The sequence below is a fragment of the Talpa occidentalis genome, unplaced genomic scaffold, assembly GCF_014898055.3.
Source record: "Talpa occidentalis isolate TD23 unplaced genomic scaffold, MPIMG_talOcc4v2.1 talOcc4.12, whole genome shotgun sequence".
NCBI lineage: Eukaryota > Metazoa > Chordata > Mammalia > Eulipotyphla > Talpidae > Talpa > Talpa occidentalis.
The window spans coordinates 71,260,776-71,288,643 of record NW_023601212.1 but is presented as its reverse complement, the minus strand read 5'-3'; the positions used below and the strand labels follow the sequence as shown (position 1 = coordinate 71,288,643).

At 40.9% G+C, this 27,868-nt stretch overlaps 1 protein-coding gene across 1 annotated transcript in view; it reads right to left on the bottom strand.

The window, feature by feature from the left end:
- Nucleotides 1–25,966, bottom strand: part of SPTA1 (spectrin alpha, erythrocytic 1) — a 60,389-nt gene extending 34,423 nt beyond the window's left edge. Inside the window, exons 1-19 of the mRNA XM_037506701.1 lie at nt 25,880–25,966; nt 24,335–24,574; nt 22,888–23,013; nt 20,210–20,350; nt 19,424–19,570; nt 17,182–17,315; nt 16,504–16,648; nt 15,008–15,162; nt 13,950–14,085; nt 13,750–13,851; nt 12,156–12,293; nt 10,994–11,104; nt 9,371–9,448; nt 9,071–9,226; nt 7,667–7,871; nt 6,253–6,434; nt 4,263–4,506; nt 2,920–3,042; nt 768–985 (exon numbers count right to left, since the gene is read on the bottom strand). Coding sequence (XP_037362598.1) covers nt 768–985; nt 2,920–3,042; nt 4,263–4,506; nt 6,253–6,434; nt 7,667–7,871; nt 9,071–9,226; nt 9,371–9,448; nt 10,994–11,104; nt 12,156–12,293; nt 13,750–13,851; nt 13,950–14,085; nt 15,008–15,162; nt 16,504–16,648; nt 17,182–17,315; nt 19,424–19,570; nt 20,210–20,350; nt 22,888–23,013; nt 24,335–24,571 — 2,778 coding nt within the window. The 5' untranslated portion in view covers nt 24,572–24,574; nt 25,880–25,966. The remainder of the gene's footprint in view (nt 1–767; nt 986–2,919; nt 3,043–4,262; nt 4,507–6,252; nt 6,435–7,666; nt 7,872–9,070; nt 9,227–9,370; nt 9,449–10,993; nt 11,105–12,155; nt 12,294–13,749; nt 13,852–13,949; nt 14,086–15,007; nt 15,163–16,503; nt 16,649–17,181; nt 17,316–19,423; nt 19,571–20,209; nt 20,351–22,887; nt 23,014–24,334; nt 24,575–25,879) is intronic.
- Between the last annotated feature and the right edge of the window lie 1,902 nt (nt 25,967–27,868).

Sequence of the window (27,868 nt, the reverse complement as noted above, 5' to 3'; positions counted from 1 at the left end):
TCATATCAGAAGCCATCCAGGAGGACTAAATTCCTTGGGGGTGTTTCAACTTTTATCATGGATTATGCCATTATCCTAATTCCTGGTAAGAGACACTTTTCATCTGCTAGTTTGCTTTAAACCCTAAAGTTGCAAGTATCTATTTCAAACAAAATGAAGTGAAAATTGCACAATTGTTTATTAATACATGTCAGAGCTGAAAGTAGATGCTGCTGATAATGTTATTTTGTAAGATTAAACACCAGCCTGAATTTATATGGTCATTTCAATTACTTCTAGTGTCAAAGGTTTGTGAAATACTATACTGACTTGCCCTAAGAAAATGCAGAAATCAAAGAAATAGATGTCATGGTAATTGTACCCTCTGATATTCGTCTTGCCCTAACAGATCTGTCTGATTGTATTTCAATAAAGTGATCAAGGTTCTTTAACCTTAAAGCCATGGTTAGTTTGTGAAATCCCAAGGTTACTCTGGGAAGTTTAGGAAGGAACCAAGACAGGCGTGGGTCCCTAGTCATGCCATTCTGGATTGAGATAACCTCTAAGGAAGGTATGATCTCTGTGGGATTAGAGAAATACATGAAACTTTTGGGACCTCTAGCAACTCTGAGGGTATCCTAGTGGATGAAGGCCAAAGGTTATCCCTCTTGAGACCCCAAATATTCTAACAGCCCTTATGCCTGTTCCATAATCTAAGCAAATCCTAAATTGATAAATTGGTACCGTTTGATGGAGACTGGACAACGCCAGCCTCAGGCCGCCCTTACCCCAGCTGCTTCTTCATCAGCCCCATAGTTAGTGTTGTCTACAATAGGTTCCTTCTCTCTGATCCACGCGTCTGCCTCATGTAGGTCAGCCAGGTACTGCTGGAACTGGACATTGGCCTCAAGGTCCTTCTGCCGTCTTGCAGCCCGAGCCTGAAGAGACTCCATGTTCTCGTTCAAACTCTTGACCCTAGAGGCTACATCTTCTGCAGCAAAGTGTCCTATGGGGCAGAAACAGAAAAGGTGGTGTGACCTTACCTAGTGTGACCATACTTTAGTCTTTGGATGACCTGGGAGAGGAAAAGGGGGTGTGAGGATGCTACCGCATGTAGTTAATATCACACTGAAGTTCCAGGGAATTGGAATGTCATAAGTGATGTCAAGCAGCACCAGGTACTAATGGGGGCAAGTGCGTGTGAGGTGTGAGTGACTGGTATTGTCCATGATACACACAGCTGAAAACAGAACACCTGTGTGTGGATACAACTCCCGGTTCCAAAAACATGTACCCTCTACACCAAACAGAAAATTCAGCAGATTTCCTTATCTGCTCATAAAGGATCACATTTATAGGAATATAATAAATGACTAGAAAACAGCATAAACTAAGAAACAATGATTTTCAGACACTAGGCAGAGAATTCCCTGAGAGAAGGGAATGAAATGAGATTGTTACGTTTATGCCTGGGGTAGGTTCTAGATTGCCTTGGGGGAGGCTAGCCCAAACAGAACCAGCAGTCTAAGGGGGCAGACAGGTCCCGGCTGGGGAAGATAGGGCAGCTGGGGCTTCTGGGCACTGAAGAGAAGCCCCTGACAGACAGAGCCTCAGAGGCCCCGGGAGAGGCCCCTGGATGGCTTGCTCCTTTGCACACAAAGGAAACCCTGGGGGTGAAGAGAGAATGACTGGAGAGCACTGAGCCAAACAATTCCTCAGGCTCCCAGAGGGCTGCAAATAATTAAAATTAGCACCAAAGTAAAACACACTATAACACACAAAGTAGAGTCCTTAGGTGGGTCGATCTTAGTAGTGAGTTAATTTTTAAATCTGTTCCAGAATAAAGGCTTCCCTGGATGTACATAAGAAAGTAGACGTAAGAAGCTCAGTGCCTGTCAAGCTGAAGAAACTGGATAAACCACACAGTACTACATCACAAATTGCTGAAAAAAAGGTTTAAATAAATCAGAGACCAAAAAAAAAAAAAAAAAAAAAAAAGAAGATACTGCATACAAAGGAGCAAAGAGAGCTAACTTCTGGGTAGATGCTCTGAAAGTTAGAAGATAATGCAGTAGTATCTTTAAAATACTAAGGGAAAGAAACTCAACCCAGAATTTATCTCTGTGGAGATATGTTTCAAAATGAAAGCAAAATGAAGTCTTCTAGATCAATGAAAGTCTAGAGAATTTAAGGCTGACAGACCTGTACTCTCAGAAATGTTACAGGAAGTGTTTCATATAGGTAGGTGAAATATCAATCTAGACAAAGGAATGAAATACAAGGGTGGGGGGGTGCAATTGTATGGGGAATATAACCAAAGTGAAAATGCATACATTTTGCAAAAATTAAAAATGATGTAAGAATTATTTAAAATAAAGTATTTTAAAAAAAGAAATGCACTGGAAGCGATCAATATGGGACTAAATATAAAAGGCTTTTTTCCTCATTCCATAGTCTCTTTCAAAGTCAACTGGTTATCAAGGTAAATATTCTGAACATCATATGTAAGCAAAAGAAGTTTATAAAGATGAGAGATCAGAATGAGGCGAGGCACTGAAACTATACAAAGTGAGAAATTTAAAGAAATGGGACTATTTACCATGACGATAATAAGGCACTAGGAACCCAAGACCTGTCTTCACAGATCTGGAAGCTTCCATAAGCAAAGGAGCCTTGTTTATTTTATAAAACTTTGGAACTTAGATTCTGAATTATGTCAGGTCTACAGAGAAGCATATTGATGATCATCACAAGGTGGGGAGGCCCCTATTTCTAGAATATACAAATAAAATCTGTATACCTGTGTCAGAATGCTGATAGGAAATTTCTACAATGGGTGGGAAATAGATCCGATAGCCTTATATTCCTGTGAAGCCATAAGATGGTGCAAACGTCTTCCCAGAGGTGACAACCAAGTAGCCTAAGCTGAATCGTACGTACCTTCCTCTACCATTTTGTTCCCTCTCTCGGTTATCACCCGGATGCGTGGCTCATGACTGGCAATGTCAGCAAGGATGACTTGGTGCCTATTTAGAAGATTCTTGGAGGCAACCAGGTCCTTACCTACAGAAAAAAAATGTGAGCTTTAGGATTATCTTGGTTCAAAGAAGTAACACACTTCACTTTTTTTGAACTCTTGGGCCTACATGTTCTTCTCTTCGAAGTTCTAATCATTGAGTGGGATTTTTTAAACTGGTGCTGCCTGTCTGAATTAACTGTACTCAATGTTGTTCTGCCTCTTGGCTCTTTGTAATGAGAAAATTCAATTCATTACTTTATAAAAAATAACAGAGAAATCCCGATTTTTCTTTGGAAGGTGGATAGAAGGGCATGTTAACATTGTAGCTCAAATTTCCAATAAGATAATATAACTGATTTTCTCTCAGCATGCAATATGGAAAAAGCAAGAACTGCCACTTGCTAAATAGCATGATCTTCAGAAGGTTCCTGAATACACTATAAAAAATAGATATAACTTAAAAAGTTACTCACTGAGGCCTAACGTGAACAGGTACTCAAGTGCCATCTATGATGAATGCCTCCATCTCTAAGATCACACAGTTCCAATTATCTGTTTCATCCTCCCTGTCTCTGTCTGTGCTCCACTTCTCCCCCCAAACTTTCCTTCCCTGTACTTCTAATTCTGAATGCCATAGAATGCTCTATATCCTTCCAGTGATCCTCAGCCTTTACTCTTCTAGCAAGTTTTCCAGACTAATCTCTCTCCTGCCACCATTGTCCTTCTCTCAGAAATGCTCTCACTTCATGCATGCGATGCTGTGTTATGTTTATGTTCACATTTTTCTGTACTTTGGTGCAAGTCTATCGACACCAACTCTGGTGAACAGACAACTTCTATAGGACAGGAATATCTGGATTTTGTTGGCCGCTTGACCCTTTTCATCCTTATAATGGATTACTTAATTATAAAAGGGAGTAACCAGCAAACTATACAAAAACACTTGGTGTCTCAAACACAAATCAAAGCCTCTCAGTACAAGACCTTTGTAATAGCTTAGGTATAAAAGCAAGTAGCACAAAAGACTCTAGCTCTTCTCAGGGGCCCTGTACTCATGGTACTACCTACATATGAACTTAGGAGGGCAATTTTTTGATATGAATTTATAACAAATTGTATGAAGAACTGGACAAATTTCCCTGACTCTGAGGGGAGGGAGCTGAGAGCAAACTTTTCTCCCCAGCTCTGCTGCAATTGCAGTTCTCTCAAAGGAGCTGAAATTTTGGTTTCTCTTTGCAGCTCAGTCTGTCCAGGTGGCACTGACCGAGGTAGGTGGAAGTTGCTGAGGGCTCAGTCTCCTGGATCCAGGCCTCCTCATCCTCTGTGTCTCTACAGATCTGTTGCAGGCGGAGGAGGTCAATGAGCTTCTTCTTCCGGACAGCCAGTGGCTCTTTCAGAGCATTGAACTGGGAAACCAGGGATTCCTGCCTTGCCCGTATGTCCCCAGCATCTGGATGGCCTGTTTCTTCAAAATAAGCAGCCAAGTCTGTGAGGGTATCCACCTGATCCTGAGAGAGAAACAAAGTGGGTTCAGGAAATCCCATCATTAATAGGAGGGGCTGGGGTTTGGGGTGAGGGGCCCATGGGGACAATCAATTTCTATAGCACTGTTAGGATCTCTGAGCAAATCAGTGAACTTGATCAGGAGAAATGACTACATCTAGAAAAACTTCATCAGCTATGAGCTATTTAAAGAAAAGTAGTTCTCAAACCACATCTCAAAGGATAACATTTTTGTAGAATGACTAAGGAAAACTGAAAATTTGGGGATAATTTTTAAAGTGTAAATATAGTAAGATTTATTTATAAAATTAGTAAAGGTATAAAAATAATTTATTAAATTAAAAGCATTTTAGGTACATGGCATTATAATTTGGCATCTATCTATCCATCTACTTGCTATCATCTATCTAGTACATTGTAGCCACATCCAAAAGTCTAGTTTCCATCCATCACTTTATGATTGATCCTTTTAACCCAATTTACCCACACTTCCCTTCTCGTAATCACTAAGTAGTGGTTCTTATAATCTAGGGTTTGTTTTTTTGCTTTGTTTTATCTTTCACAAATGTGTGAGATTACAAATTGCCTTTCTCCATGGGAAAAGAAATTCCCTTAGCATCATCCCCTCAAGATTCATTTATGTTGTTGCAAATGCCAGGATTTCACCTTTTTTTAAAAAAAAAAAAATCTGAGTAGTATTCCACGCTCTCTCTCTCTCTCTCTCTCTCTCTCTCTCTCTCTCTCTCTCTATATATATATATATATATATACACACACAAACACACACACACACATATATGCCACATCTTTACCAGGGTAACTTTAGCATCTTAAAATGTGTTTGGAAACTTTCCTTCCTTGATTTTTGGGAGCATTTTGAGAAGGATAGGTAATAGTTCTTTTTTGAACATTTGATTGACTTTACTGGTGAAGCTATCTGATCCTGGGCTTTTGTTTTTTTTAGAAACTTTTGATTACTGTTTCAACTTCCTTACTTATGCTCAAGCTGATCAGACTTTCTATTTCTTCCTGATTCAATTTTGGTATTTTGTGTGTTTCTAAGAATTTGTGCATTTTTTCTAGGTTGCCCAATTTGTCGTCATAAAATGTTTATAGTAGTCTCTTAAGATGAGTCAACTGGAAGTAAGTTTCTACTGAGTGCTCTAAAACTCACATTTCATATTTTACTCTGGAAACTTATTGGAAAAATGAGTCTGGTGAAATATTAGGAAGATCATTCTGGAACTGAAATCCTAGACAGCGGCATTATGGCCCTAACCCTGTTAATATGTCCTGTGGTGTCAGGGAAATTGCTTTACTTCTATTGGCTTCACCTCTCTTAACAGCAATAAAAATGACAGGATCAAAGGTATTTCCAAGGTTTGATTCACAGAATGCCAGAACAGGAGAGGGAATTTTATTCAACCTTATTTTACAGGTATGGAGATAGAGGTGTAAAAAGGTGAACAGATAAACTGAAGATCATACAATTAGTAAATGGCAAGGCTACAAATAAAACCCAGCACAGTGTTCTACTGTCTGGGCACAGTCTCCTATCAGCTACGGGACTGACAGAAGACATGAGCTGGGAGACGGTGGAGTAGAGGGGACATAGGGATAGGCAGTAGACCAACTGAAACTCTCCAAATGTTGCCTTTGGTTTTCTGTTCTCTTTCTCTCTTGACAATAATTTCTCATTATGTGTGTACTCAGAGCATATTCACCAGTTAGCCAGAAAGCTAGCAACAAACCTGGCGAGCTGTTACAGCTGACTCCAGGAGGCCATGTTTCCGGAGTAAATTCTGCACATCGGCCAGACCTTTTCCATAATCCTCGGAGGTGACCTGCCCCTCCACCTCCTCCAGCCAGCGCCTCAGGTCTTCTGCATTATTTTCAAATTGCAGTTGCTTGTTCGCTTCGTGCAGCTGGGTCCCTGGGAGCAGACATTGGTATAAGACATATTCCTCATTGTGCAATGACTGTTCCTCATTGCATGAAAATGTACCCTCCACCCACTTAAGGAGCAATATGTTATTTTGATATTGTAATGGGGAAAATATAACTGTCTAATGAGATTATATAAGAAAACACTTTAAGTGGTAGAATTTAGATGGTATTTGTTTTTTGAATATGTTTGTATTCTTAAAACAAAGATAATAAGGTATAGTGTCAAGTGAGGTATCATCTTGGGTATTTTCATGTCATTTGTTGCTTGCTCTTCAGATGTCTTTTTCAAATGAAAGTTAACCCAAGCACTATATTTTTCAAGAGAAGTACAAAACTTGGTGCTTGCTCAGTTTCAAATCTTGAAGTGTCTGTTTACAAATATCTTTCCCAGAATTGAGCTAACCCCTGTTAGTTCCTGTCCTTCAACACAAACCACCCTCCACAATTTTCTTTTCCAGAAAATGCCTCGATTACCCATACTGTTTTCTGTTAAATTCTCAATTCTATGACCTTATAATTATTATTTGCATTATTTCTGTGAAGCATTTACTGTGTTTCCTTAAGGGCACTTCTTATTACTATATGCAAGTTGTTTTCATTTTCCTAAAACAAAATCAAGTTGACATTCAAGACAAGCGGTGTAGTATATCTCTTTTATAAACTGGGCAGCCATGTCTACTGATGATGTTCATAACAAGAACACTGGCAAAGGAATCTCATGATTTGCTTTAATTATAACAATGAATTAGTTTTCCAGAGTGAAAGGTGAAGTTAAATGCAGACTATTCAGACAGTCATGGGGGATTTTTAAGGAGTTTTCAGATAGGAGAAAAAAAGCAACAAATTCATTTATATTCATTTATATGAATAACATTGTAGGAACGTCACATGTGACCCTGACAATCTTATACTGTCTGATTTAATAACTTGGGTCATAAAGGCTTGTCTATTGAACTAAAATATGTAAGTTTGATTTAAGTCATTAATTTTAGAAAAAGAAAAAAAGTTTAGAAAACAAGTCATTTCAGTGCAAAAAAACCTACAGATGTATGAAGAAAACATGAAATACAGTAATTTTAGGTCGGATTTAAAAATTTCTTAGCCAATACAGGATGACACAGCAAAGCAAGTGACCTTTCACAGAGGTCACCAGGCAAAGACGAGAATGGGAGGTTCTAGATTTAGAAATTAGCCTTTCACCAAATCTCTGCTTCTGACCTTTCTGAGCTGTTGTCTCCAGCAGTTCCTTCCAGAGGCTGGCAACCTCACTCACACGAGCTGCCACGTTTTCAGAGGCATAGTGCTCTCTTTCAATCATCTCCTGGCCAGTTTTCTCTAAGTTATTAAGCAGGTTCTCATTCGCTGCCAATTCTTCTTCAAAGACTTGCTGCTTTTGAACACGGCTCTTCAAGTTCTGTGTATCCTGAGATGACAAAAGAAGATAAAGGGGAATCATCATTTGAGAAATGAGGGGCAGGTGGGCCCTCCCTTGGTGGCACAGCGGTTGAGTGCTGGGCTGCGGAGCTGCCTGAAGCCTCTGCAGCGCCAGTTTGATCCCTGGCCACTGGTGAGGGTCCCACGTGGCGCACAGACCTCTCCTGCTGTGCCCGCTGCTCCCCTCAGCAGTGTATTTCATCAAGTCTGCCTTTTCTGTTCCCCGCTCTGGCTCTGGTGAATTCTCTCACCCTCCTGCGCTTCTGCCTGTACCCAGTGCTTGTATAAATGAATAAATAAATAAATAGAAAAAAAAATGAGGGGTAAGTGTTTTGAGGCCTGGGATTACTTCTCACTCTAAATATAACTGATTAGATTTAAACAGGATCCTTGGGACAACTGTCCTTGTCCAAGCACTGAGCCAGACAGCACTTAGGAATCTCTGTGACAACTTGCTCTGTACACATGGCAGGCATGGTTAATACATGTGTGCCTATATTTCTACTGAAACTGGTCATGCTCTGACGATCATTCAAAATATAACACTCCATACAAGCTTAACAATTGGTCAGAACTGTCTTGAAAGATGAAATTTGCATCATTCCTGCCATGAAACACCCACCCATTTTCCCCATGTAGAGAAGATATGTTTATCCTTCATATACTGGACCCATGACTATTCTAGAGAACACAAATACACATTCCTGAGTTTTACAGAAAGGCAGGTACAGTCCTTGTTCATATAAAAATATAAAAAGATCATAAGTACACATATAAGAGTAAATTATATCTAAAAAAGTAAATACTGTTGGCCTCCCTGCGGTGCAGCAGGTTGAGTGCAGCGCTGTGAAGCTGTCTGCAGCCTCTGCAGTGCGGGTTCGATTCCTGGCTGGCCAGGGAGATTCCCAAATGGCGTGGCAGACCTCTCCTTTCTCTCCCGCTGCTCCCCTCAGCAGTGTATTTCAGTTGATCTGCCTGTTCTGCTCCCCACTCTGTCTCTGGTGAATCCTCTCACCCCCCGCATGTCTGGCCTGCACCCCAGCTCTGTATGCATAAATAAATAAATCTTAAAAAAATAAAAAAAAAAATGAGGTTCAGTGCTGAATGCTATGGTCCTGCCAACTCCAAGACTAATTCCATAAAGCACAGTTGGGATGAATATGTCCAGGGCTGGAAAACTATACCTACCTTGTAATCTTCATCATCTGCCAACTTTTTCTTCTTATTGATCCAGTTCTTCAGGTCATCTGAGTCTTGATACAGTTGCTGCAGAAGCAATGAATCCTCCAGCATTCTACGTCGAATGGCGGCCCTTTCCTGCAGGGCATCCCGCCGGGCCAACAGCTGCAAAAACAGAAGCATACTCACTTAGCAGAACCAATTATGGACACACTGGAATCACTGCCCATCTTGGCTACGATGACCCCGGTACCTTCCCTGACCCCAGAGTGCAGGAGGGGAGGTGGAAATATGGCCCTTTGAACATACCCCGTCCCGGATAGCAGCGATATTCTCGGAATCATAATGGTCATTGTCAATCAGTTTCGTTGCTGTCTTGTCCAACGTCTAGGAAAAAAATTGAGTGGTTTTCCCTCAGTGATCACCTAGCATGTGGCTGCAGTTTGGGTAGCTGTTAAGGAGGAACCATGGTAACATGGGAAGAGGACAAGTTTGAGGGTCTTAAGATCTGGGTCCCAGTTCTGATTTTGTTATAAATTGTTTTTAAAATGTTTACCTTGGGCAAATTCACTATCCTTTCCATGCCACAGTACTTTTTAAGCTAGATTGTAGGAAATAAGTTCTGATGTCTCTGAAAGATTAATATTTGACCTATCCTTAAATCTTTAAGAGGAAGCATTTAGCATGTCCAGCGATCAGTGTATGCATGTACCTAGCATCGCATTTATATCCACATTTATGTATATATCCTCCAGCCACATGAAGAAAGGACTCAGAAACTGTAGAGGTGAATTTTTACTCACATTCATTATGAACTCCTTCACTTGCTAAAGCTCAGAATGGATTAATTGATGGATTAATGGATTAATAGATTAGGAATATAAAAATCATCTAAAATAAAGGGTAGCACTTTAGAAACAATAGAATTATTTTACCCACTGTGCAGTCTTACTAGGGAGAATCAGCAGAGCAAGTATATGAACTAATCAGGAATTATACTAAACCCTTAATTGGTTGAAGATTAGCAGGGAAGACTTGGAATTTGATTATTTTTGTTGTTACTGCTGTTGGCAGTGATGGTAGTGGTGGTGGGGTGTGTGTGTGTGTGTGTGTGTGTTTGTGAGTGTGTGTGTTATGTGACTCTAAGCCAACACCATCCTGTTTATATAATGACCTGTTGTCTGAGACATTGCAATTTAAGTTTCACTGGAAATTTGTAATAACATTAGATAGGAAACACATAGAGGAGGATCTACTATTAAAGAATGGGTTACTTAGATATCTAGATATTGCTAAAGAAAAATAAATGTAGATATTCTGAAGAATAAACAACTGAAAAATAACTAATACATTTCAAATTTTGAAGTGATGATTCTATAGATATGGATCCAACAGTTTCTATTTATACTAAGGAAAAAAAAACAACAATAATGCACTTTATCAGAAAGTATAAATAGTCTGAAGTCTTTTAAAAACTTTCTAAACATGCTTTGTGGAATAAGAACTATGTTGGTAAAAATAGGTATGAATGTATTTCTAGATGTTTTCTATTTTAAGAATAATCCTGAATTACAACTGCCAGCTATAGGAGTGATTCCATCTAAGGACAAATATTATAGAGGATGATATGAACAAACTGAAGCTGAGGTGCTCATTTGGGCCCAACCAGTGCCCATTTCTTTTTCTTTTTTCACAAAGATCTGAGGTGTAGGCCAGATATTTGGGAATAGCATTGACCAGAGACAAAGTGAGGAGCAGAACAGGAGGATCTACTGAAATACACTGCTGAGAGGAGCAGTGGGTGAGATGGGAGAAGTTTGCTGCACCATGTGGGGTAGCTCCCTGGCAGAGGATGGAATGCAGTCCATAGCAGTGATAGCACTGAGACTTAAACCCTAGGCCACCAGGGAGGTCCACGGGCCCATTTCTTACTGTGATCTTCTCCTCCTGGGCAGTGAAGGCTTCCTCAAAGTCATCATGCTTCTGGAGAAGGGCTTCCACACTGCCCAGAGAGTTTCCCAGGTCCTCATTGTCCAGGAAGGCCTATGGAAGACAGAATAATGTACTGCAGCAATGTTTTGTTGGTGAGACACATTCCCTTGGGAATATCTCTGAGACAAGGACTAGGGAAGATGACAAGGGAGTTGGAAAGCAAGATGGGAAGCAGCACAAAGCAGAATAGCAGGTAAACAAACCTCCAACAGCAGGAGCTTCAGATTTCCTTCCTACATCTTTTTACAACTTTATTACGTATTTGTCTAGATCTGTCCATCTAGAATTCTCCCCCCCGCCAATCCAAGCACTAGTCTGAGTCCTCAAAGCTGACTCAAGAAACACACTATTGGGGGGGGGGGAGGAGGGAGTGGGGTCAAAATAAGGGGGTTGCAATTGTATGGGGAATATAAAAATAAAATTAAAAAAAGTAACAATAAAAAATAAAATGCTACTTTATAAAACTTATATTCAGGTTGACATGAAACTGGTATGCATGAAAAATCACTTTTTGTTAGAAATATTCCTCCACAAGAATAATTTTCTCTAAATATATTGAATTCATATTTTAAATTGGTATGTGGACTCAACCATGTACCAATAGAAAGTGCATATAAAATATACTTAACAGGCCTAATTACAGCTGTATCATCAGAAAGATCCTTCTCAAAAATAAAAAAGTGTATATATATATATATATATATATATATAAAAATCTGACTCAAGAAGACCACTCACCTCCTTCAAGAAATCTCTACAAAACTCTGACTTATCACAATTCTTTCTTCCTGACCCCTTAGCAATTTGATATTCATTCTGCCTTATGTTCAGTGGAGGTTAAAGCCTCTCTGCTATGGAGAGAACCAGCAGAGCAGTGTATCGACTAATCAGGAGCCATAGTTAGTACTTTTCTATGCATCTGCCATAAAGATATTGTAAGAGTCTTATATACAGAACCAGTGTGTTCTCCTCCTGGGTCACATTTCAGTTCCCAGAAGAAGCTCTGGCTCTAGAAGTGGTTGTTAGGATGCTGGCAGTCATCAAGGTGGTTAACAAGGAATGGGAGAAATGGCTTCAAGACACAAGCTGAGCCCCCGAGTACCTCTTGTCTGCTCATCCAGCTGTCCACTTGCTCGCTGTCACGGTAGAAGAGGTGCAAGTCCAAGCAATGTTCATACTGACGCTGGCGCTCATCCCACAGTCCCAGCAGAGCTGCCCAGTTGTTGGCAAGTATGGCCATCTTTGGAAAGGAAGTGATAATGTGCCGGGAACATGATTAATTTATAGTAGCATATATTTACTGAGCATATATTAAGGGCAAGGCATTTTGAAAAACATAAAAATGAACAGAAAGTGGACTTTTCTTTTAATAATCATGGTATAGGAAAAATTGGATGCCTGCCATAAAAGAGGTACACCACATTTAATATGTACAAATAAACAAGAGAAGATTCATTTTGATTAGAAGAACTAGGGAATAGAAGTATAGGAGATAAAGCATGAAACAGAAATTTAAAGTCTTGAAGAGGGGATAGTCAGTATTGTAGGGCAGAATACCACGAGCAGGTAGTTACTTAAGTCATTGTTAGAACATGCAGGTGCTCCAGAGAAAAGGGCAGAGACTAAACAGGCTAGATATTTAGTGATGTCCAAGTTCACAGAACACTTCAATGATCAGACAGAGAATTTTGCATTCTATTCTGAAGGCAAATAAGAGCTAGTAAGGAAAGAGAAAAGGGAGGTACATTCTCAAACCCATGAAAGCCTTTGCCTCTGCCCAAGCATCTATCAAAGAAAGTCCAGCTACTAATCTAGCTGCTGCATTAAGTCCATGAAAAAGGCAGCACAAACTCTCAGAATCCCTGGATGAAAGGTAAATGTCCAAGAACTTAGGGTCCTGCTGATCCCGTGGCAGAAAATTGTTAATAGTAAAATCCACATTATATTGCTCCCATAGAGTTTTGGGGCAGTTCCAAATGTGGTTACCCCAACCTCATCTATCACACAGTGCTGGAGCTTGTGCTTGGAAGGTAATGAGATGCAAAGAAACTGACCAATCTTATTTTAACTGTGGTCCCACAGAGTTTGGTGATTGCCACCACCTTCCTAGCATCTCCTGGGTCAGGGCTGAGGTCAGCCCTCATGACCCAGGTTAGGATGATGCAAACCTGGTTCTCCACTCAGTGGAGTTTTGAGAGTTTCAAATGTTCCTGTTATTTAATGTAAACCTGAAAAACATGATATAGGAAGATCAGTTGGATTTGCGGTTATGTAGAGGAGAGAAGGAAGGTACAGACTCCAGCCAGGAGCCACGCATTCTCCTGGCATCTTAGGGAACCAAAGATGAATATTTTCTCTGTATTTTTACCTAGAGGAGAGCAAGGAAAAGTGATAGAACAGGACAGGTGTGACAAGGTGTGATAGCATGGAGCTATTATATCAGGTAGAAGGTGAGCTGAAGAAATGAGCTAAGGTGATGAAACAAAGTCTTGGTGGTGAGGTAGCATCCTATCCTCAGGACTTCAATTTCATTTCCCTAAAGCAACTTGTGAAGGTAGTGGTGTGAGCAGAAGGTTCTGTTGCTGACTTGTCTACATGACGTCCCCCCTCATACCCCTCAGAGGGCCTCATATTATTATGAGATTAAGTGAGGGCTAAAGATTATCAAAATTTCACAGACTGTGAGACTACAGTACCTTTTCCCGAACTTCCTCGGAGGCCTCGTGATTGGCATCCAGCAGGTCTTGTCCAGTCTCGTCCGCAGATTGGAAACGGTCATCGTAAGAGTCAATCTCATGCTGTGGCCACAGGACAAAATGTCTTAGGACACAGCCAAAACCTTCTGCATCTTTGACATGAGCTAGTCTCCTCCCTCACCCTGCTGCTGGGCCCCCACCTTGTGCTGCTGATGTCTGTCCAGCAAGGCTTCCCCACCAGCCACGTCCGTGGGCAGCTCATCAGCGTTGATCAGTGCGGTCTTCTCCTTCATCCAGCCTGAGAGCTCCTCATAGTCAGACAAGAACCGCTGGTACCTGTGGGGAAAGGAAGGGCAGGGAGGAGAAGCAACCAAGTGGACTGGAGGAAGAGAGAAGCTGGACTGAATTGAGATGTGCAGCACACTCAAGGCCCTGATGGCACCCCTGGGTTCCTTGGTGTACTGTCTGTTCCTTTGGGCACAGGGAGTTCCTTTGCTCCAGGTGTATAATTCTAGGTAGCTGGGTCCTTGTGTGCGAGGCACATCTGTATATTACACTTCCTGGTCACAAGGTCGTACCCACTCAGAGGACTTGAAGTGGCCAATACATAAGCACTAAGATATAGCCAAGAGGAAACTTGTCTGGAAAGGGAAGTAGAGCTACGCTTAGGGACCCCCGAATATCCCCGCCTCCTATATCTCAACTCAGCTTAACCTATTAACCACAAAAAGAGAAACCACAAAAAGTTACCCATTTAAATGTCATTGTTTGGTTTGAAATCATAACAATAAGATAAATGCTCTCTTTTGGTGATTTAAAGACTAATCATAAAAATTAACTACTGAAAACAATGTCCAGTATTTTGTAATCCACTTTAAGGAGATAAAACTGGATTTCTTTTTATTCTTTTCAGCTTGGAAATTCAGTTTCTTAGCCAGGGTCAGTTTTGATGTTCCTCCAAAGCTTTCCAGCTTCTGGGTGACATCACAGCACCCTACCACTATTCTGAGGAAACAGAGGGGTGCAGTGACATCCTGCAGCTATGCAGAGAAAGAAAAGGAGTGTAGGCGGGAGGAGGTCATGCTGAGTATTTTGCTGGACTGCATGTCACTTTGATCAGAAAATTAAAGCTTCTATTTCCTCCACTGAGGTCTGAATTCCCTGTTATTTTATCATGTTTACTCTTTTATTTCTGCCTTTGATGGGCCACTTGATACAGGAGAGATAGCTAAAGCAACAGAGAGGAGGGGTTCCCCACCAGTAAGAGGCCTGCAGCTTTGCATATCTGCTGGTGGCCAAGGCACGAACATGCTCCCAGTTGGAGGTGAGATCCTCTTTCATCTGCTGGATCTGAGGGGCATCTGAAGGATGGGAAATCTTCAGCTTGTCTGCTTTGGCGCATAGCTCTTTTACCTTTGGGATGAAGAAGAAATCTCATGGGAAATGCCAGCATTCTGACTCCTCTTGGCAAAGATTTATGGAAGGTATGCAACAAACCCATCATATAAATAACAATTTAGAAATACATCTTTATACAAATATTTATATTAACATCTGAAGGTAGTATATTAATAATACATTAATCATTTACTGAGCACTGTGGCATTGTGCTAAGTACTTCACATGCATTTTCTCAATTTATATTCACCACTTACTAATATTAACAGGTGAAGTTATTGCTGTTCTTCCCCTATGTGAAAACTAAGATGTAAAATATTTTATTTGTTCAAGATCTTTCCATTAGTAAGAGTCAAAAATAAGATTTGGGCCCAAGTCCATTCCTCATACCTTCTATATTGTTTCCCAGATATTATTGTGGGAATCAGAAAGACATTTCCACCCAGGGAAATTTCTGTTGAGAAAATTCAGTCATGCCAAAGCATTTTGACCACAATTCCTAAGAGCTCAGACTCAGGTGACCTCCCACATTTTATTTTCCTCTTTAGACTAAATATTATCAGGTGTTGCCTAGGGTTTCAATTTGTCATTATTCATCAGACCATAGTATTTTCTTATTCATTATTAGGAAAAAGGCCAAAGGTTAAAGAAAAATGAGAGGTGGATATGAGGCAGCCTTAGAAACTGGACAGGGGTTGGAGCTGCACAGCAGGCGCTGTCTTTCCCTTGCAGACTCAGCTGGTGTTGTGAGGAGTCCCTAGTTTAGGTCCTGGTGAGAGTTGGATGGGTAAGAAGCGTAGATGGAAGCATTTAGAACATGGGGTAGCTCTGAGTTCTAGTGTCTGAATCTGCCCCCCGGTACAAGAGCAGGCTTCCCAGCTTTCAGAAGAAAATCCAAACACAGATTTAGTAAGAGGCTGTGAGAGTCTCAAGTTTATTTTAAAAGGGGAAGAGAAAAATGCTTCCCTGATCTACTGAGCGAAGGACAAAAGAACAAGAGTCTCCAGGTGCAGTAGAGGACACTGTGTCTAGATGGGAAGGAAGACTGTGGCCACAGAATACCGAAATGAGGGGACCATTCTTGGGGTTGCTTTTGGGGGGCAGGGGGCTTGTTTTTTAGTCACAAAATGTGTTACCAAAAACCTACGAGAGTATACAAAACATTAATGTGTATTTAAATAAAAATAAATTTAAACAAAGGATTTCCAGTATTCCTGTACAAGCCCTCACTAGAGTGAGGAGTTCTCTTTAGGGAGCACTGACTTGCTCCTTCAAGGAAATCATGAATTGGCTCTGGAGGCAGGGCAGCACCGATGCCTCTTCCAGCTCAGAGCCAGACTCAGCCAGCTGGCTTACCTTGTCGTGCATGACAGCAAGGTTCCTTTCGAGTCCCTTGTGACTGTGGAACAGAGCCTCGGAGCTCACGAGGTCCTTGCCATAGTCCTCAGACATGAGTAGAGGCTCCTTCTCCTTGATCCACTGGATGGCTTCCATCACATCCCTGCCAGGCAGCCAGGTGAGTGCCAACCAGAGAGTGGCAGACATTCCAGGGCAAACGGAGCACACTACAAAGCCTAGCTTACCCACCTCTCACCCCCACTGCAAACAGCCCCATGAAGAGCTCTGGCTTTTAGCGGTTTCCATTTGGATGTTAGGGACCTGGACATCCTGCCCACTGAGCCTCCAGAGACACTTCCCCTGCCTGAGTTACCTCCTCAGGGATGTCTTTTTACTTCTTAAATCCACCTCCACCCTCACCCAAATCTTAATCTGCTTTCCTCACCTCTGCAGAGCTCCATCACTAATTCTCCTGAGCTAATCTTAGTGCGTTGGGCTTCAGTTTCCACACACTTGGCCATGGCATGGGTCATGGTTTTCTTAAGTACCTTCTCCTTTGCTGTCTTCAAGACAGGCACATGATTTTGTATGGTTTGAGGGATTGGCCACTAATTATTAATAGAAGAGAGAGGCAGACACAGAGGACAAACTTGGGGCTGTGACAGAACTCCCATAATGTGGTGCCCAGGTCCATGCCTTTTGAATCTCTGGAGGTCTGCAGCATTGGATAGGGTTTTCCGTCGCTGGAGGGCCAGGCCGTGGAGACGCCCCCAGGCAGCATTCACCTCGTCCTGCTTTGACTTGATCAGGGGCAGCTCAGGGTGGTTCTCCTGTGGGAGGAAACCAAAGCTGGAGTCAGCAAAGTGAGATTATTCTGTTCTCCATGTAAACCCCTCATTGCACACTGGTTCATGCCTTGCAGCAGTAGACCGTGACTGCGTAACCAGACACTGAACTTCACCTAGCTGTGCTCCCTAGCTCTGAACTGATCCACATCATTAGAATCTACAAAACCAACTTATCAAACACTGTATCTTTTGCCCACAACACTGGACTGACTACTACACAGGGTGTTATTCATGGTGTTAAAATTTTTAGAACTCCATCTCATTGATGTCTTGCCAAATCTCTGAAAATTCTGAAAAAAAAAAAAAAAAAAAAACCAGAAAATTCCCTTTGTATAATAAATATGACTTCGTTTTCTAAACTTTAATGTGGTGGCTCTTAACTCCTTGGGGTTCCTGGTAACTTTGAGAATGCTGTAAAAGTTATTTCCATTTCCCAGAATTACATGTATACACATCCAACTTTGCAAAAAATTTCCAAAAATTTTGCAAATGACATCTGGAGCATGAGATTTACAAATACCAGATTAAGTAAGTGGCATCATCCTGTTTTGATGCTTGGTAATTTTGAGTAGTTGCCACGTGCCCCAGTCTCACTACTGCACCTGTCCCTGTGTCTCCCCATTTCTATTCCCATTCTGAAATCTGTCCTGGCAGAATTTTTCCATCCTCCTTCGAGAGTATATGACTCTTCTGCAGCTGTGTAGACCCTCCCAAGGCAGCAAAGGACACACTGTACCAGGTGGAATAAACCCTTCCCATGTAGACTAGAGAGCCGGCTGCATGCTGTACTGCAAGGCCCTCCTAGCAGGAGGTGGAGTCTGTTTCCTCCTTTGGATCTGGGTTGGCCTGTGACCTGCTTCCCAATAGGCCAGGAATGACATTCTGAGCTCCAGTACTGGGCTCAAGAGGACTCTCAGTCTGTCTGCACCTTCGTGGAGCACTGACACATAAAAAGGCATGGAACACAAGAGACCATGTGGAGAAGAACTTCATTGTCCTCACTGAGACCCTGACATAAAAACAAAGTTATTCTGGATCTTCCTCCCACCAGAGCATTGCAGCCACGAGAGCACCAAGTGGCCACAGGACTGCAAGCTGAACTGATGACTCATGAAGAAATAAGATGTTTGCTATGTTAAGTTTTGTGGCCAATGCAAGGCAGTCATAGGTAGCTGAAAAATCACCACGAGAGAGGTAGTAGAGGCAGAAAATTTAAGGATGTTGAAATGTATCCAGCAAAAAAAAAAAAAAATGACTATTTTCCCTACTCCAATTCACCCTGAAATCTTGTTCGATTAATACAGAAAGATCTTCCCATGACAGTGCTGCAGGAAGGATGAGACACCAATGGAAAAGCACAATAGCCAGCTATTGCCATTTCTATTCTTTTATGAACATGTAAAATCAGATTGATTTGCCAGCTGTCGTACACACAAGGGGGTTATTTATTCCCACACCCTGCATGTATCTTCTCGGATATTTCCTTAAGTAGAAAGACAACCTGCCCCTCAATCCTTCCCCCACAAAAGAATCATGGGAATGATGTCATGTATGCTATGCCAGTCCCCCGCTATTTTATATTCTTTGCTACTTTATGATGGTTCTTCATGAAGACAGAGTGTGGCACAAACAGTAGTAATCAGTGCAGCACAAGGCAGGAGTTGCCTCTTTGAGGACACATACATGCACACAGTTTTACACACACATGCTTACACACACACTCACAGAGTCATCCACACACTGCACACACACTTTACATACACAGTCTTACATGCACACACTCACACACTCACATCCCTATACTTTCGTACAAACTTACACTCACACACACACACTCATAGTCACATTTACACTGCACACACACCCAAACAGTCACATCTCATACACTCACACTCACACACACACTCATACACTCACACCTCCGATTCCATGGTCCGGAAAGTGATGGGACTGGAGAGAAGAAACTGATCTGGGAGTGTCACTGCAGGGCCCTTCTGCTCCCCCTCGATGTTCTATATCCCCCTGGTCCACTTACTAATGCTTAGAAGTTCTCCCTGAGGGCCAGATTCTTTCCCTAGGTGGGCTCTCACCTCAGCACACTCATTGGCATATTGGTTTACTCCATCCACTCTGCCCTTTCGAGCTGCCAGGTCCACCTGGAACTCTTCAAACTTCTTGTGCAGAACCTCTGTGCGCTCCCAGTCATCACCCAGCTCCACCGATGTCACTATTGCCTCCTGCAGACAGACAAGTCACCAGAAATCATTGAGGAATTCCTGCAAGTCAAATGCCCTAAGCCCCTCCCTCCTGTTTCTCAAATGGGGGAAGCACCCTTTTATGTGTTAAAAGTTAAAATGTATATTTGAAACATAATAAATTCATCCTGTTCTACGTAATTTGACATACTTGGTATCAATAAAAGCATTGTGTCAAGCACTTACTTATGCAAATTTTCAGTCCTAATTACAGTATTATTTTTTTAAGTATTTAGAAAAATAGAAACTTCCATAATGACCGAGACTGAGAGACAGGGGTCAGGGAATGAGCTGCCAAGACTCTCAGCCTACACCCAGAAAAAAGCAAACATCTAGAAGGAGTCAGGCATCACAGAAGTTGGGAGGAGACAGGTTTCACTCATTTTCAATGCACAGACCATCCGCCAATGATTTTTGTATAGTCCTGTGTTTTCCATGTTCAATTCCATCCCTTCAGACCTACTCTCCTACAGTAGTAATAACCTCCAAGACACCCCAAATATTTACCAAAATTCATCCTTACAAGGGAGCAAGTCCAGGTACAGACATTCTGATTTCTTAATGAATAGCCTTCGCTAGGTTGCTATGGGATAAAGGGCAGCAGGATGAGAAGTGCTGTACCTTGTCTGCGATCCACTCCAGGATGTCTGCACACTCCTGCAGGTACTGCTGGAGCCTCAGGGCACGCAGTAGCAGGGTGCCCTTCTCCTGAGTCAGCTCCAGCAGCAGGTCCCATAGGCGCCGCAGCTCTTCCAGGTGGACCTTTGGGAAGGGAGCAAAGCCATTCAGGCACAGATGCTGTGGGGTAGGTGGAGACTTGTACAGAAAAAGACCTGGATAAAAATGCCTCCTCTGCACTAGCACTAGTTCAACACAAATCTACAAGAGGAAATGGGCTATGTAGGGAATGACCATTAAACCAAATCAAACATGATCTTCCATTACAGAAATGCTTTAAAAATGCTTTGGGGGCAAAGATAAACAGCTGGGACTACATCAAATTAAAGAGCTTCTGCACAGCAAAAGAGACAATAACAAAAACAAAGAGAAACCCCACCAACTGGGAGAACATTTTTGCACACAACACTAATGATAAAGGACTGATCACAAAAATCTGCAAAGAGCTGATGAGACTCAGCAACAACAAAGAAAATAATCCAGTCAAAAAATGGGCAGAAGAGCTAAAAAGAAACTTCTCTGAAGAGGAAATGCAAATGGCCAACAGACATATGAAAAAATGTTCAACATCACTTGTAATCAGGGAAATGCAAATCAAAACTACCATGAGATACCATCTCACACCAGTGAGAATGGCACATATTAAAAAAACTAGCAACAACAAATGTTGGCGAGGATGTGGAGAAAAAGGAACTCTTGTGCACTGTTGGTGGGAGTGCAAACTGGTCCAACCACTATGGAGAGCTGTGTGGAGATTTCTGGACCTACTAAACATAGAGCTTCCATATGATCCAGCAATTCCACTCCTAGGTATTTACCCAAAGGACACAGAAACATCAATTCCAAAGAGCACCTGCACACCTATGTTTATAGCAGCACTGTTTACAATAACTAAGCTTTGGAAACAACCCAAATGCCCAAAAATAGATGACTGGATCAAGAAGATGTGGTACATATATACCATGGAATATTACTCAGCATTCAAAAAAGATAAACACATGCAATTTGCAGCAACATGGATGGCGCTGGAAGGGATCATGCTCAGCGAAATAAGCCAAAAAGAAAAAGAAAAATACCGGATGGTCTCACTCATAGCAGGAATCTAGAAAACTTAAATAAGGGACCAGGAAAATGAATATAAGAAAGTGAAAATCAAAATCAACAAAAAACTATGAACCAGAGACACTTTTTGGGGGGTGGGGGGCGGGAGGGGAAGGATTGGGGTCAGAATGGGGCGTTTGCAATTGTATGGGGGAATATAAAAATAAAATTTAATATTAAAAAAAAAATAAAAATGCTTTGGGGTTTTAGAGGATGAAGTGGTTACAAACAATATGACAGGGTGGAATAAGGATTCAAAGAAGAGTACTTGTTTGCACTGCACCTTGAGAAGCAGAAAGAATTTTAGATGATGGCAAGAGAGTGTTCCAAGGCCTGGCAAAGACATGGCAGAAATAACATGAACTGTTTGCTGGAAAGGATAAAGCTACAGTTTTGCTCACCTACAAAGGAAATCAGACAACAGCAAAAGGATTTTAGGGTATATAGTTGAGAGTATTGATACTCAGTTTAGCTTAGAAGACCATGTCTTATATATCTTGAAAAATTGAGGGTATCATCTATGTCATGTCTTCAAGAATTTTGCATTTTTTGGTCACCCCACTGCACATAGCACACAGAGCACCTGCCTGTGATAACCCCAGGGACTCTGTTGTTTCAGGCATTGCTCAAATATTTGAATGAAGGAAGGACATTGTTGGCACACACACACACACACACACACACAACCCCTGTGAATAATTCAAAAATGATTTCTACTTTATATCAATGAATAAGTTTTGAGACTTTTCTTCTTTCTAATAAGGTTCTACTCTGGTTCAAATCTGTGTTCTCTGATCAGTCCCACTTGGCTGACAATAAAATGGGGTAGATTTTATCTAGGTTAACATGAAAAGATCCTGATTTTTAAATCTGTAATACAGATTTGTTTTTTCACAATTACAAACATAAAGGTAAAAAATCCCTTATGCAAAAGAGATCCTGAATCAACTATATCAGCCCAAACATGTTGGCAGAGCACACAGACTGAGTCAGAATAGAGCTGATGCATTAATAAGGGGTTCCAAAGTTGTAGTGACTCTCAGTGCTCAGGGAAGATTTTTTCTGAAGTCATGGGTTGTAGGAGAAATATAAACAGCAGCATCTGGAGAACAGCAAGAGTGGTCCCAGCAATGGATGGTGAAGAGAAAGGAGCAGTGTAGACAAAGGAAGAGACACTTCAGAGAAGAACTGGGTGGGACAACAGCCCTGTTTGAAGAAGTTAAAGGACAACGAATCTTGAGATTAGAAGAAATGATGAGAAATGACATTTGGGAAAATTTATTGGTCAGGAAATGTGGAGCCGAGTTGGCATGGGCTTGGTCTTATGCCAAATTATCCTGCTATGGACAAGGTGGAATGAAATACCAGCTCTTCTCCCACAAGGAGCACAGTGCAGTAAAAATTTAGTGGCAGGAGCCCTAGTTTCAAGCCAGAGACATTGAGATTTATACATGGCAAAATCAATGAAAGCATAATCAATAACTAGAAGCTTCTCTTGGAGACCCTGACCATACATTTACCTTGGTATCCTCATGGGCAAAATGACCCTCAGCAAATCGAACTTTCCTGATTTCTTCCAGCTCAGGAATGACCCTTGATTTTGCTTGCACCTCTGCTTCAAAGGATTCATGCTTCTGATATTTTCCCTGCAGATTGGAAATCGAAGTTTAAGGTTTTAAGTGCTCTGGAGCTTAAAGAGGCCCATTTGTTTCTCTTCTTACTTTTAGGCAGAATGACTCATTTCCAACTTAGATTAAGTGATAAGCTATGACATGCTGAAATAAATGGTCCCTCTGGGTCAAGTGACTACTTAGAGTTTGAAACAGTCCCAGGTTTAAAGTCAGGGAGCAAAGAGGTAGCTTTTTTTTTTTTTTTTCAATGTTCCTGCCACTTGGGGGAATTTCCAGTTATTCCTTTGTTATTTTGAAGTTCAATTATCTTCTGTAAGAATGAAGGAGTAAAACACATAGAGTTCTCTGTTTTAAAAAGAGAAGTAACTAAGTGCTATTGAACGTAGAACAGAATGAGGAAGATGATCATTAAGTTTATTTTAATTGAGGTTTTTTCAAGCCAGACTATGTTCCTCTTGTCCTATATAAATTGATGCATTTAACAGATGTCAGTTTGGTCTGGTTCCAGACCTCCCTTTCCAACATCCATGAGCCAGTCTGGGCATGCAGCCCTTTCTTCTGATCCTGACAACATACTATCCTATAGCTCCAGGAGGGAGTGTCCTCCAAACCTCTCCTCTTGGAACCTCTCATTTGGATTTAACCAGGAAAATTAATAGCCATTTGGGAAACAAAACAAAACAAAACAAAACAAAACAGGAAAATCCCAGGTTTAACTCATGTCTTTCTATGGAGAGTGTTGTTTAGAGTATGGATGTCTCTTTAGAACCTAAATGTCACAATATATCAACATCAAGTTAAGATTAACTTCCTAAGAATGTTACTTTCACAGAATGCTCTCCAGGGCCTCCCTGGTGGCACAGCAGGTTAAGCGCCACACTGTGAAGCTGTCTGCAGCCTCTGCAGCACTGGTTCAATTCCTGGCCTGCCAGGGAGATACCCACATGGCGCAGCAGACCTCTCCTGCCTCTCCCGCTGCTCCCCTCTGCTGTGTATTCAGTCTGTCTGCCTGTTCTGCTCTCTGCTGTGTCTCTGGTGAATTCTCTCACCCTCCCGCACCTCTGGCCTGTATCCTAGCTCTTGTATAAATAAATAAATTGTAAAAAAAAAAAAAAAAAAAAGAATGCTCTCCAGAGTGAGTTTCCTTTGTAACCAAGATACTGAGGCTTAAAATGTTAAAGACATGGGCTGTTTAGAGGTAGAATTACTGTCCTTTAAAGATAGTCTAATCTTTTAATTACATCATCCCCATAGAGTTAACAGTCATACTCTTACAACACTGCTCCCCTCCCTACAGATCTCTGGGCAAGTGGGGACATCAGTGGCGCTGAGAGACCTGTATGTTTGTTGGATCTTCATAGTTCTTGTCGCCTGCAATCTTGAGTTTCTCCAAGATCCATTTCTCCAGGTCATCTGCATCCCGTCTAAACACCTGGTAGTGATAGGACTCTTCTAGCTTCTGCCCCCTCTCAGCAACCAGCTCCTTGAACCTCTGATACCGAGCCAACACCTCCTGACGCCTCTCCTGGATTTCTTCTGCTGTCTCCAGCACCTTTGAGCCACCACTCTCCATAACCTGCAAATAAGAAGCTTCTCTCTATATTGCTAGTTCTGAAATCTCTAAAATTCTGACTATTTCATATATCCTGGGCATTTGTTCATGTTGGCCCTAAGTCAAGACATCTTTAAGTCTTTGAAAGCCTGTTGTTATAAGGGCTGTAGTGCGTTCATATAATTTGACCACATACAGTTATTAGGCTGACCATTCAAAACACTTTTCACATAAGCCTGTACCAACATTTATTAATTCTTATAAATAGAACTAATGTGCACTAATGATGGAGGACAAGTTTAAATGAGCTAAATCTCAGATTTTCAGACAAATAAAAAAGAAACATGATTTTATTGTTTTCAATGGCTAAAAAGGTATTGGCAAGTACTGATTACTCTGAACTTTATATAATGAATAATTTTAAATGGCTTGCTATTTACATCATGAATAATACACACAAAAGTTTGGAAATGTTTCTTCTTATTTGAAAATGTAGGACAAATTTTTTTTTCACTTGGGAAAAGTATTTTCTAAAGCTCTTGAAATTAAGTAAAAAAACTACTTGGTCAAAAAATGTAGCTCATATATTGCTTACATTTTTTTTTTATCTGTGTCATTCACAAATGTTACAAATAAAAAAAATCTTCTACCCGATTATCATAATTTTCAAATTATTACCATGTCAGTAACTGACTTTCAAATGTAAACCACTGTCAAACCATCTAAGATACTCCTTCTTGCTAGAGGAATCCAACCTATTTGTGACAATTTCCACAGTCTCCATTAGACCCACCTTCACTCATGTGCATGAGGACACAGTTTTCCCCGTTAATTTTAGCAAGAACATTCAATATTCTTCCTCCTCCCTCCTGAATATTTTTGCAACATAGTGGATGGCTATTACTAATTTGACTTTAGGCTTAAATCATTCCACAGAGACTCAAGTCTTTATTGTGCATTAGTTTGCTCCAAGTTGCCTGGTTGTTCCCTGTGTGAACCCACATAGATGGGTCACTATATAGCCACAAGTTCAAGGTCTTTTTTGAAGGGAGATAGTCATGGCAGCTCTCCTGCCCACCTGTGAATATGCAGATACTCTCTTTTCTTTTTCCTTTTCCTAATAAACCCATCCTTTTAAAATGTAAAAAAGGAGAAATAGTCACAAAAATAGTTAAATTTCTCTACTTTAAAAAAAAAAAACTTCTCAACTTCTCAAAAGCCAAGAAATCATTCTCAATGGTTCTGTCAAGATAATACAGAGAATTCAAAGGACACAGTTTTCCTGATTGTATTGATGACAAATTGTACAGCAAAGAATTCTGTACTCACGGTTTCCTTTGAAAAGAGCTCTCCTTCTAGAATCTAACCTGCAAGGTAAAATGTATCAGAGACACAGAGAGGAAACATTCACATGAATTGTCTCCTCTAATTCAGAGAGAAGTGTTACATGTGTTGCAGAGACAAGACCAAAAAAAAAAAAAAAAAAAAAAAACCTACACAAAATTGCCTCCTCTTTGGACCCAGAATCCCGCCAACTACAAACTACATTATCTTTAGGAGACAGATTTCGCTGAGGCAGCTACTAACTCACAGCTGCCTGATGACTCAGCGGATTGGGGGGAACATGGCTCTCAAAGTTTTGTCAATAGGCCTTCACACAAAAAAATGAAAGCAAGTTTTTTTTTTTTTAAATGAAAAGTTAGGAAAAAAACAGTCACAGATGAATGATAAAGACATTCTGTAAAGGTTCTGTTCTGTCTCTTTGATCTGTTTCTTTGATAAGTTTTAGATTTTATTCTGAGAATCATACATCAAGAAGGAATTGTGGGTTATCCAACCTTCTGACTACAGAATACAAACTATGTCTAGAAAAGACAACTCAACAGTTTCTTCAAAATTCAACTGCATATTTTTAACAACCTCCAGAAAACATGAAAATAGGACAGACTTCTAAAATGTGAAATAGATGTGATCTTATTTTATGTATTCTTTGTAATGGAGAGAAAAGAAACAAATTCTTTTTAAAGGCATAATTCTTTTTTTTTAAGATTAATTTATTTATACAAAAACCGGGGTACAGGCCAGATGCGCAGGAGGGTGAGAGGATTCACCATAGACAGAGTAGGGAGCAGAACAGGCAGACTGATGAAATACACTGCTGAGGGGAGCAGTGGGCAAGATAGGAGAGGTCTGCTTCACTATGTGGGATTCTTGCTGGCCAGCCGGGATCAAAGCCGTGTTGCAGAGGCTGTGGACAGCTTCACAGTGTGGTGCTCAACTGCCTGTACCACCAGGGAGGCCCTAAAGGCATAATTCTTTTAGGCAACTTTCCAAAAATGAAACAAATAAAAAGAAAATAGTGCGAAGGACATCTAGGCTAAACTTCATTCAGTAAATTCAATTTGAATAATCTAGCTTTCATGCTCTATTAGAATAGGTCAAGGTTCTGCACTTCTGATTTCTCTTGTTCTTGGATCTTTTAATCCAAAGTCGCAGAGAGACCTTTAAATTATGTGTTCGAAAGTCCAGTATTGCCTTTCCATATAGACTTCTTACATTTAAAACAAATTTGGGTTGTAAAGTCAGGAACATACACCCTAGGAATGCCTTATATCAAAGCCAACAAAGAGCCTGTCTGGAGTTGGAGTGGGAGGGGATATTTTAAAGTCTTTGTCCACAAGATAAGACCCACCATATATTAGAATCTGCTATGTCTTAATTTATGTTTTGAAATGAACAATTTACATTAATTTCTATTCTTCGGGACATTTGGTAAAACAGGTATTATCATCACCATTTTTATATGAATAAAGTTTCTGAGAAGTAATGTCATCCCGAGATTACTGCATTTGTAAATGTTTAGAGAGAGTCAAAGAAGACTGTTGTTATGAAGTAAAGTAAAAGCAGGTAAGATCAGCAGTCCCTAGAGCAGACAGTAAGGTGAAGTGTGCGGGACACGGGCAAGGAAGAGGTTCATGGCATTTCCAACCATGAAGCCAGGTAAGATTCCTGAAGCAGTTTCTCTGCCAGCTCTCTGGTCTTTACTCTGCAGCTGCTGAATTTAAAGTCAGCCCCACACTCTCATTTTTGTCTCTTTTGGTTGACATTGTTTCTATAGTCACTCAAATTGTTTACCTGTATTAGGATGAAGAAAGGGTATGATGAGAACATTTTAGTGACTTCAGACCTCTGACCTTCTAAATACTTCTGTAGTTTTCCAAACCTGATCACACAGAGACCCTGATACAGGAGAATCAGGTAAAGGAAGCCTGATGGATATGGTGGAGGTGTACATCATGTACGATCTGTGAAATTGTG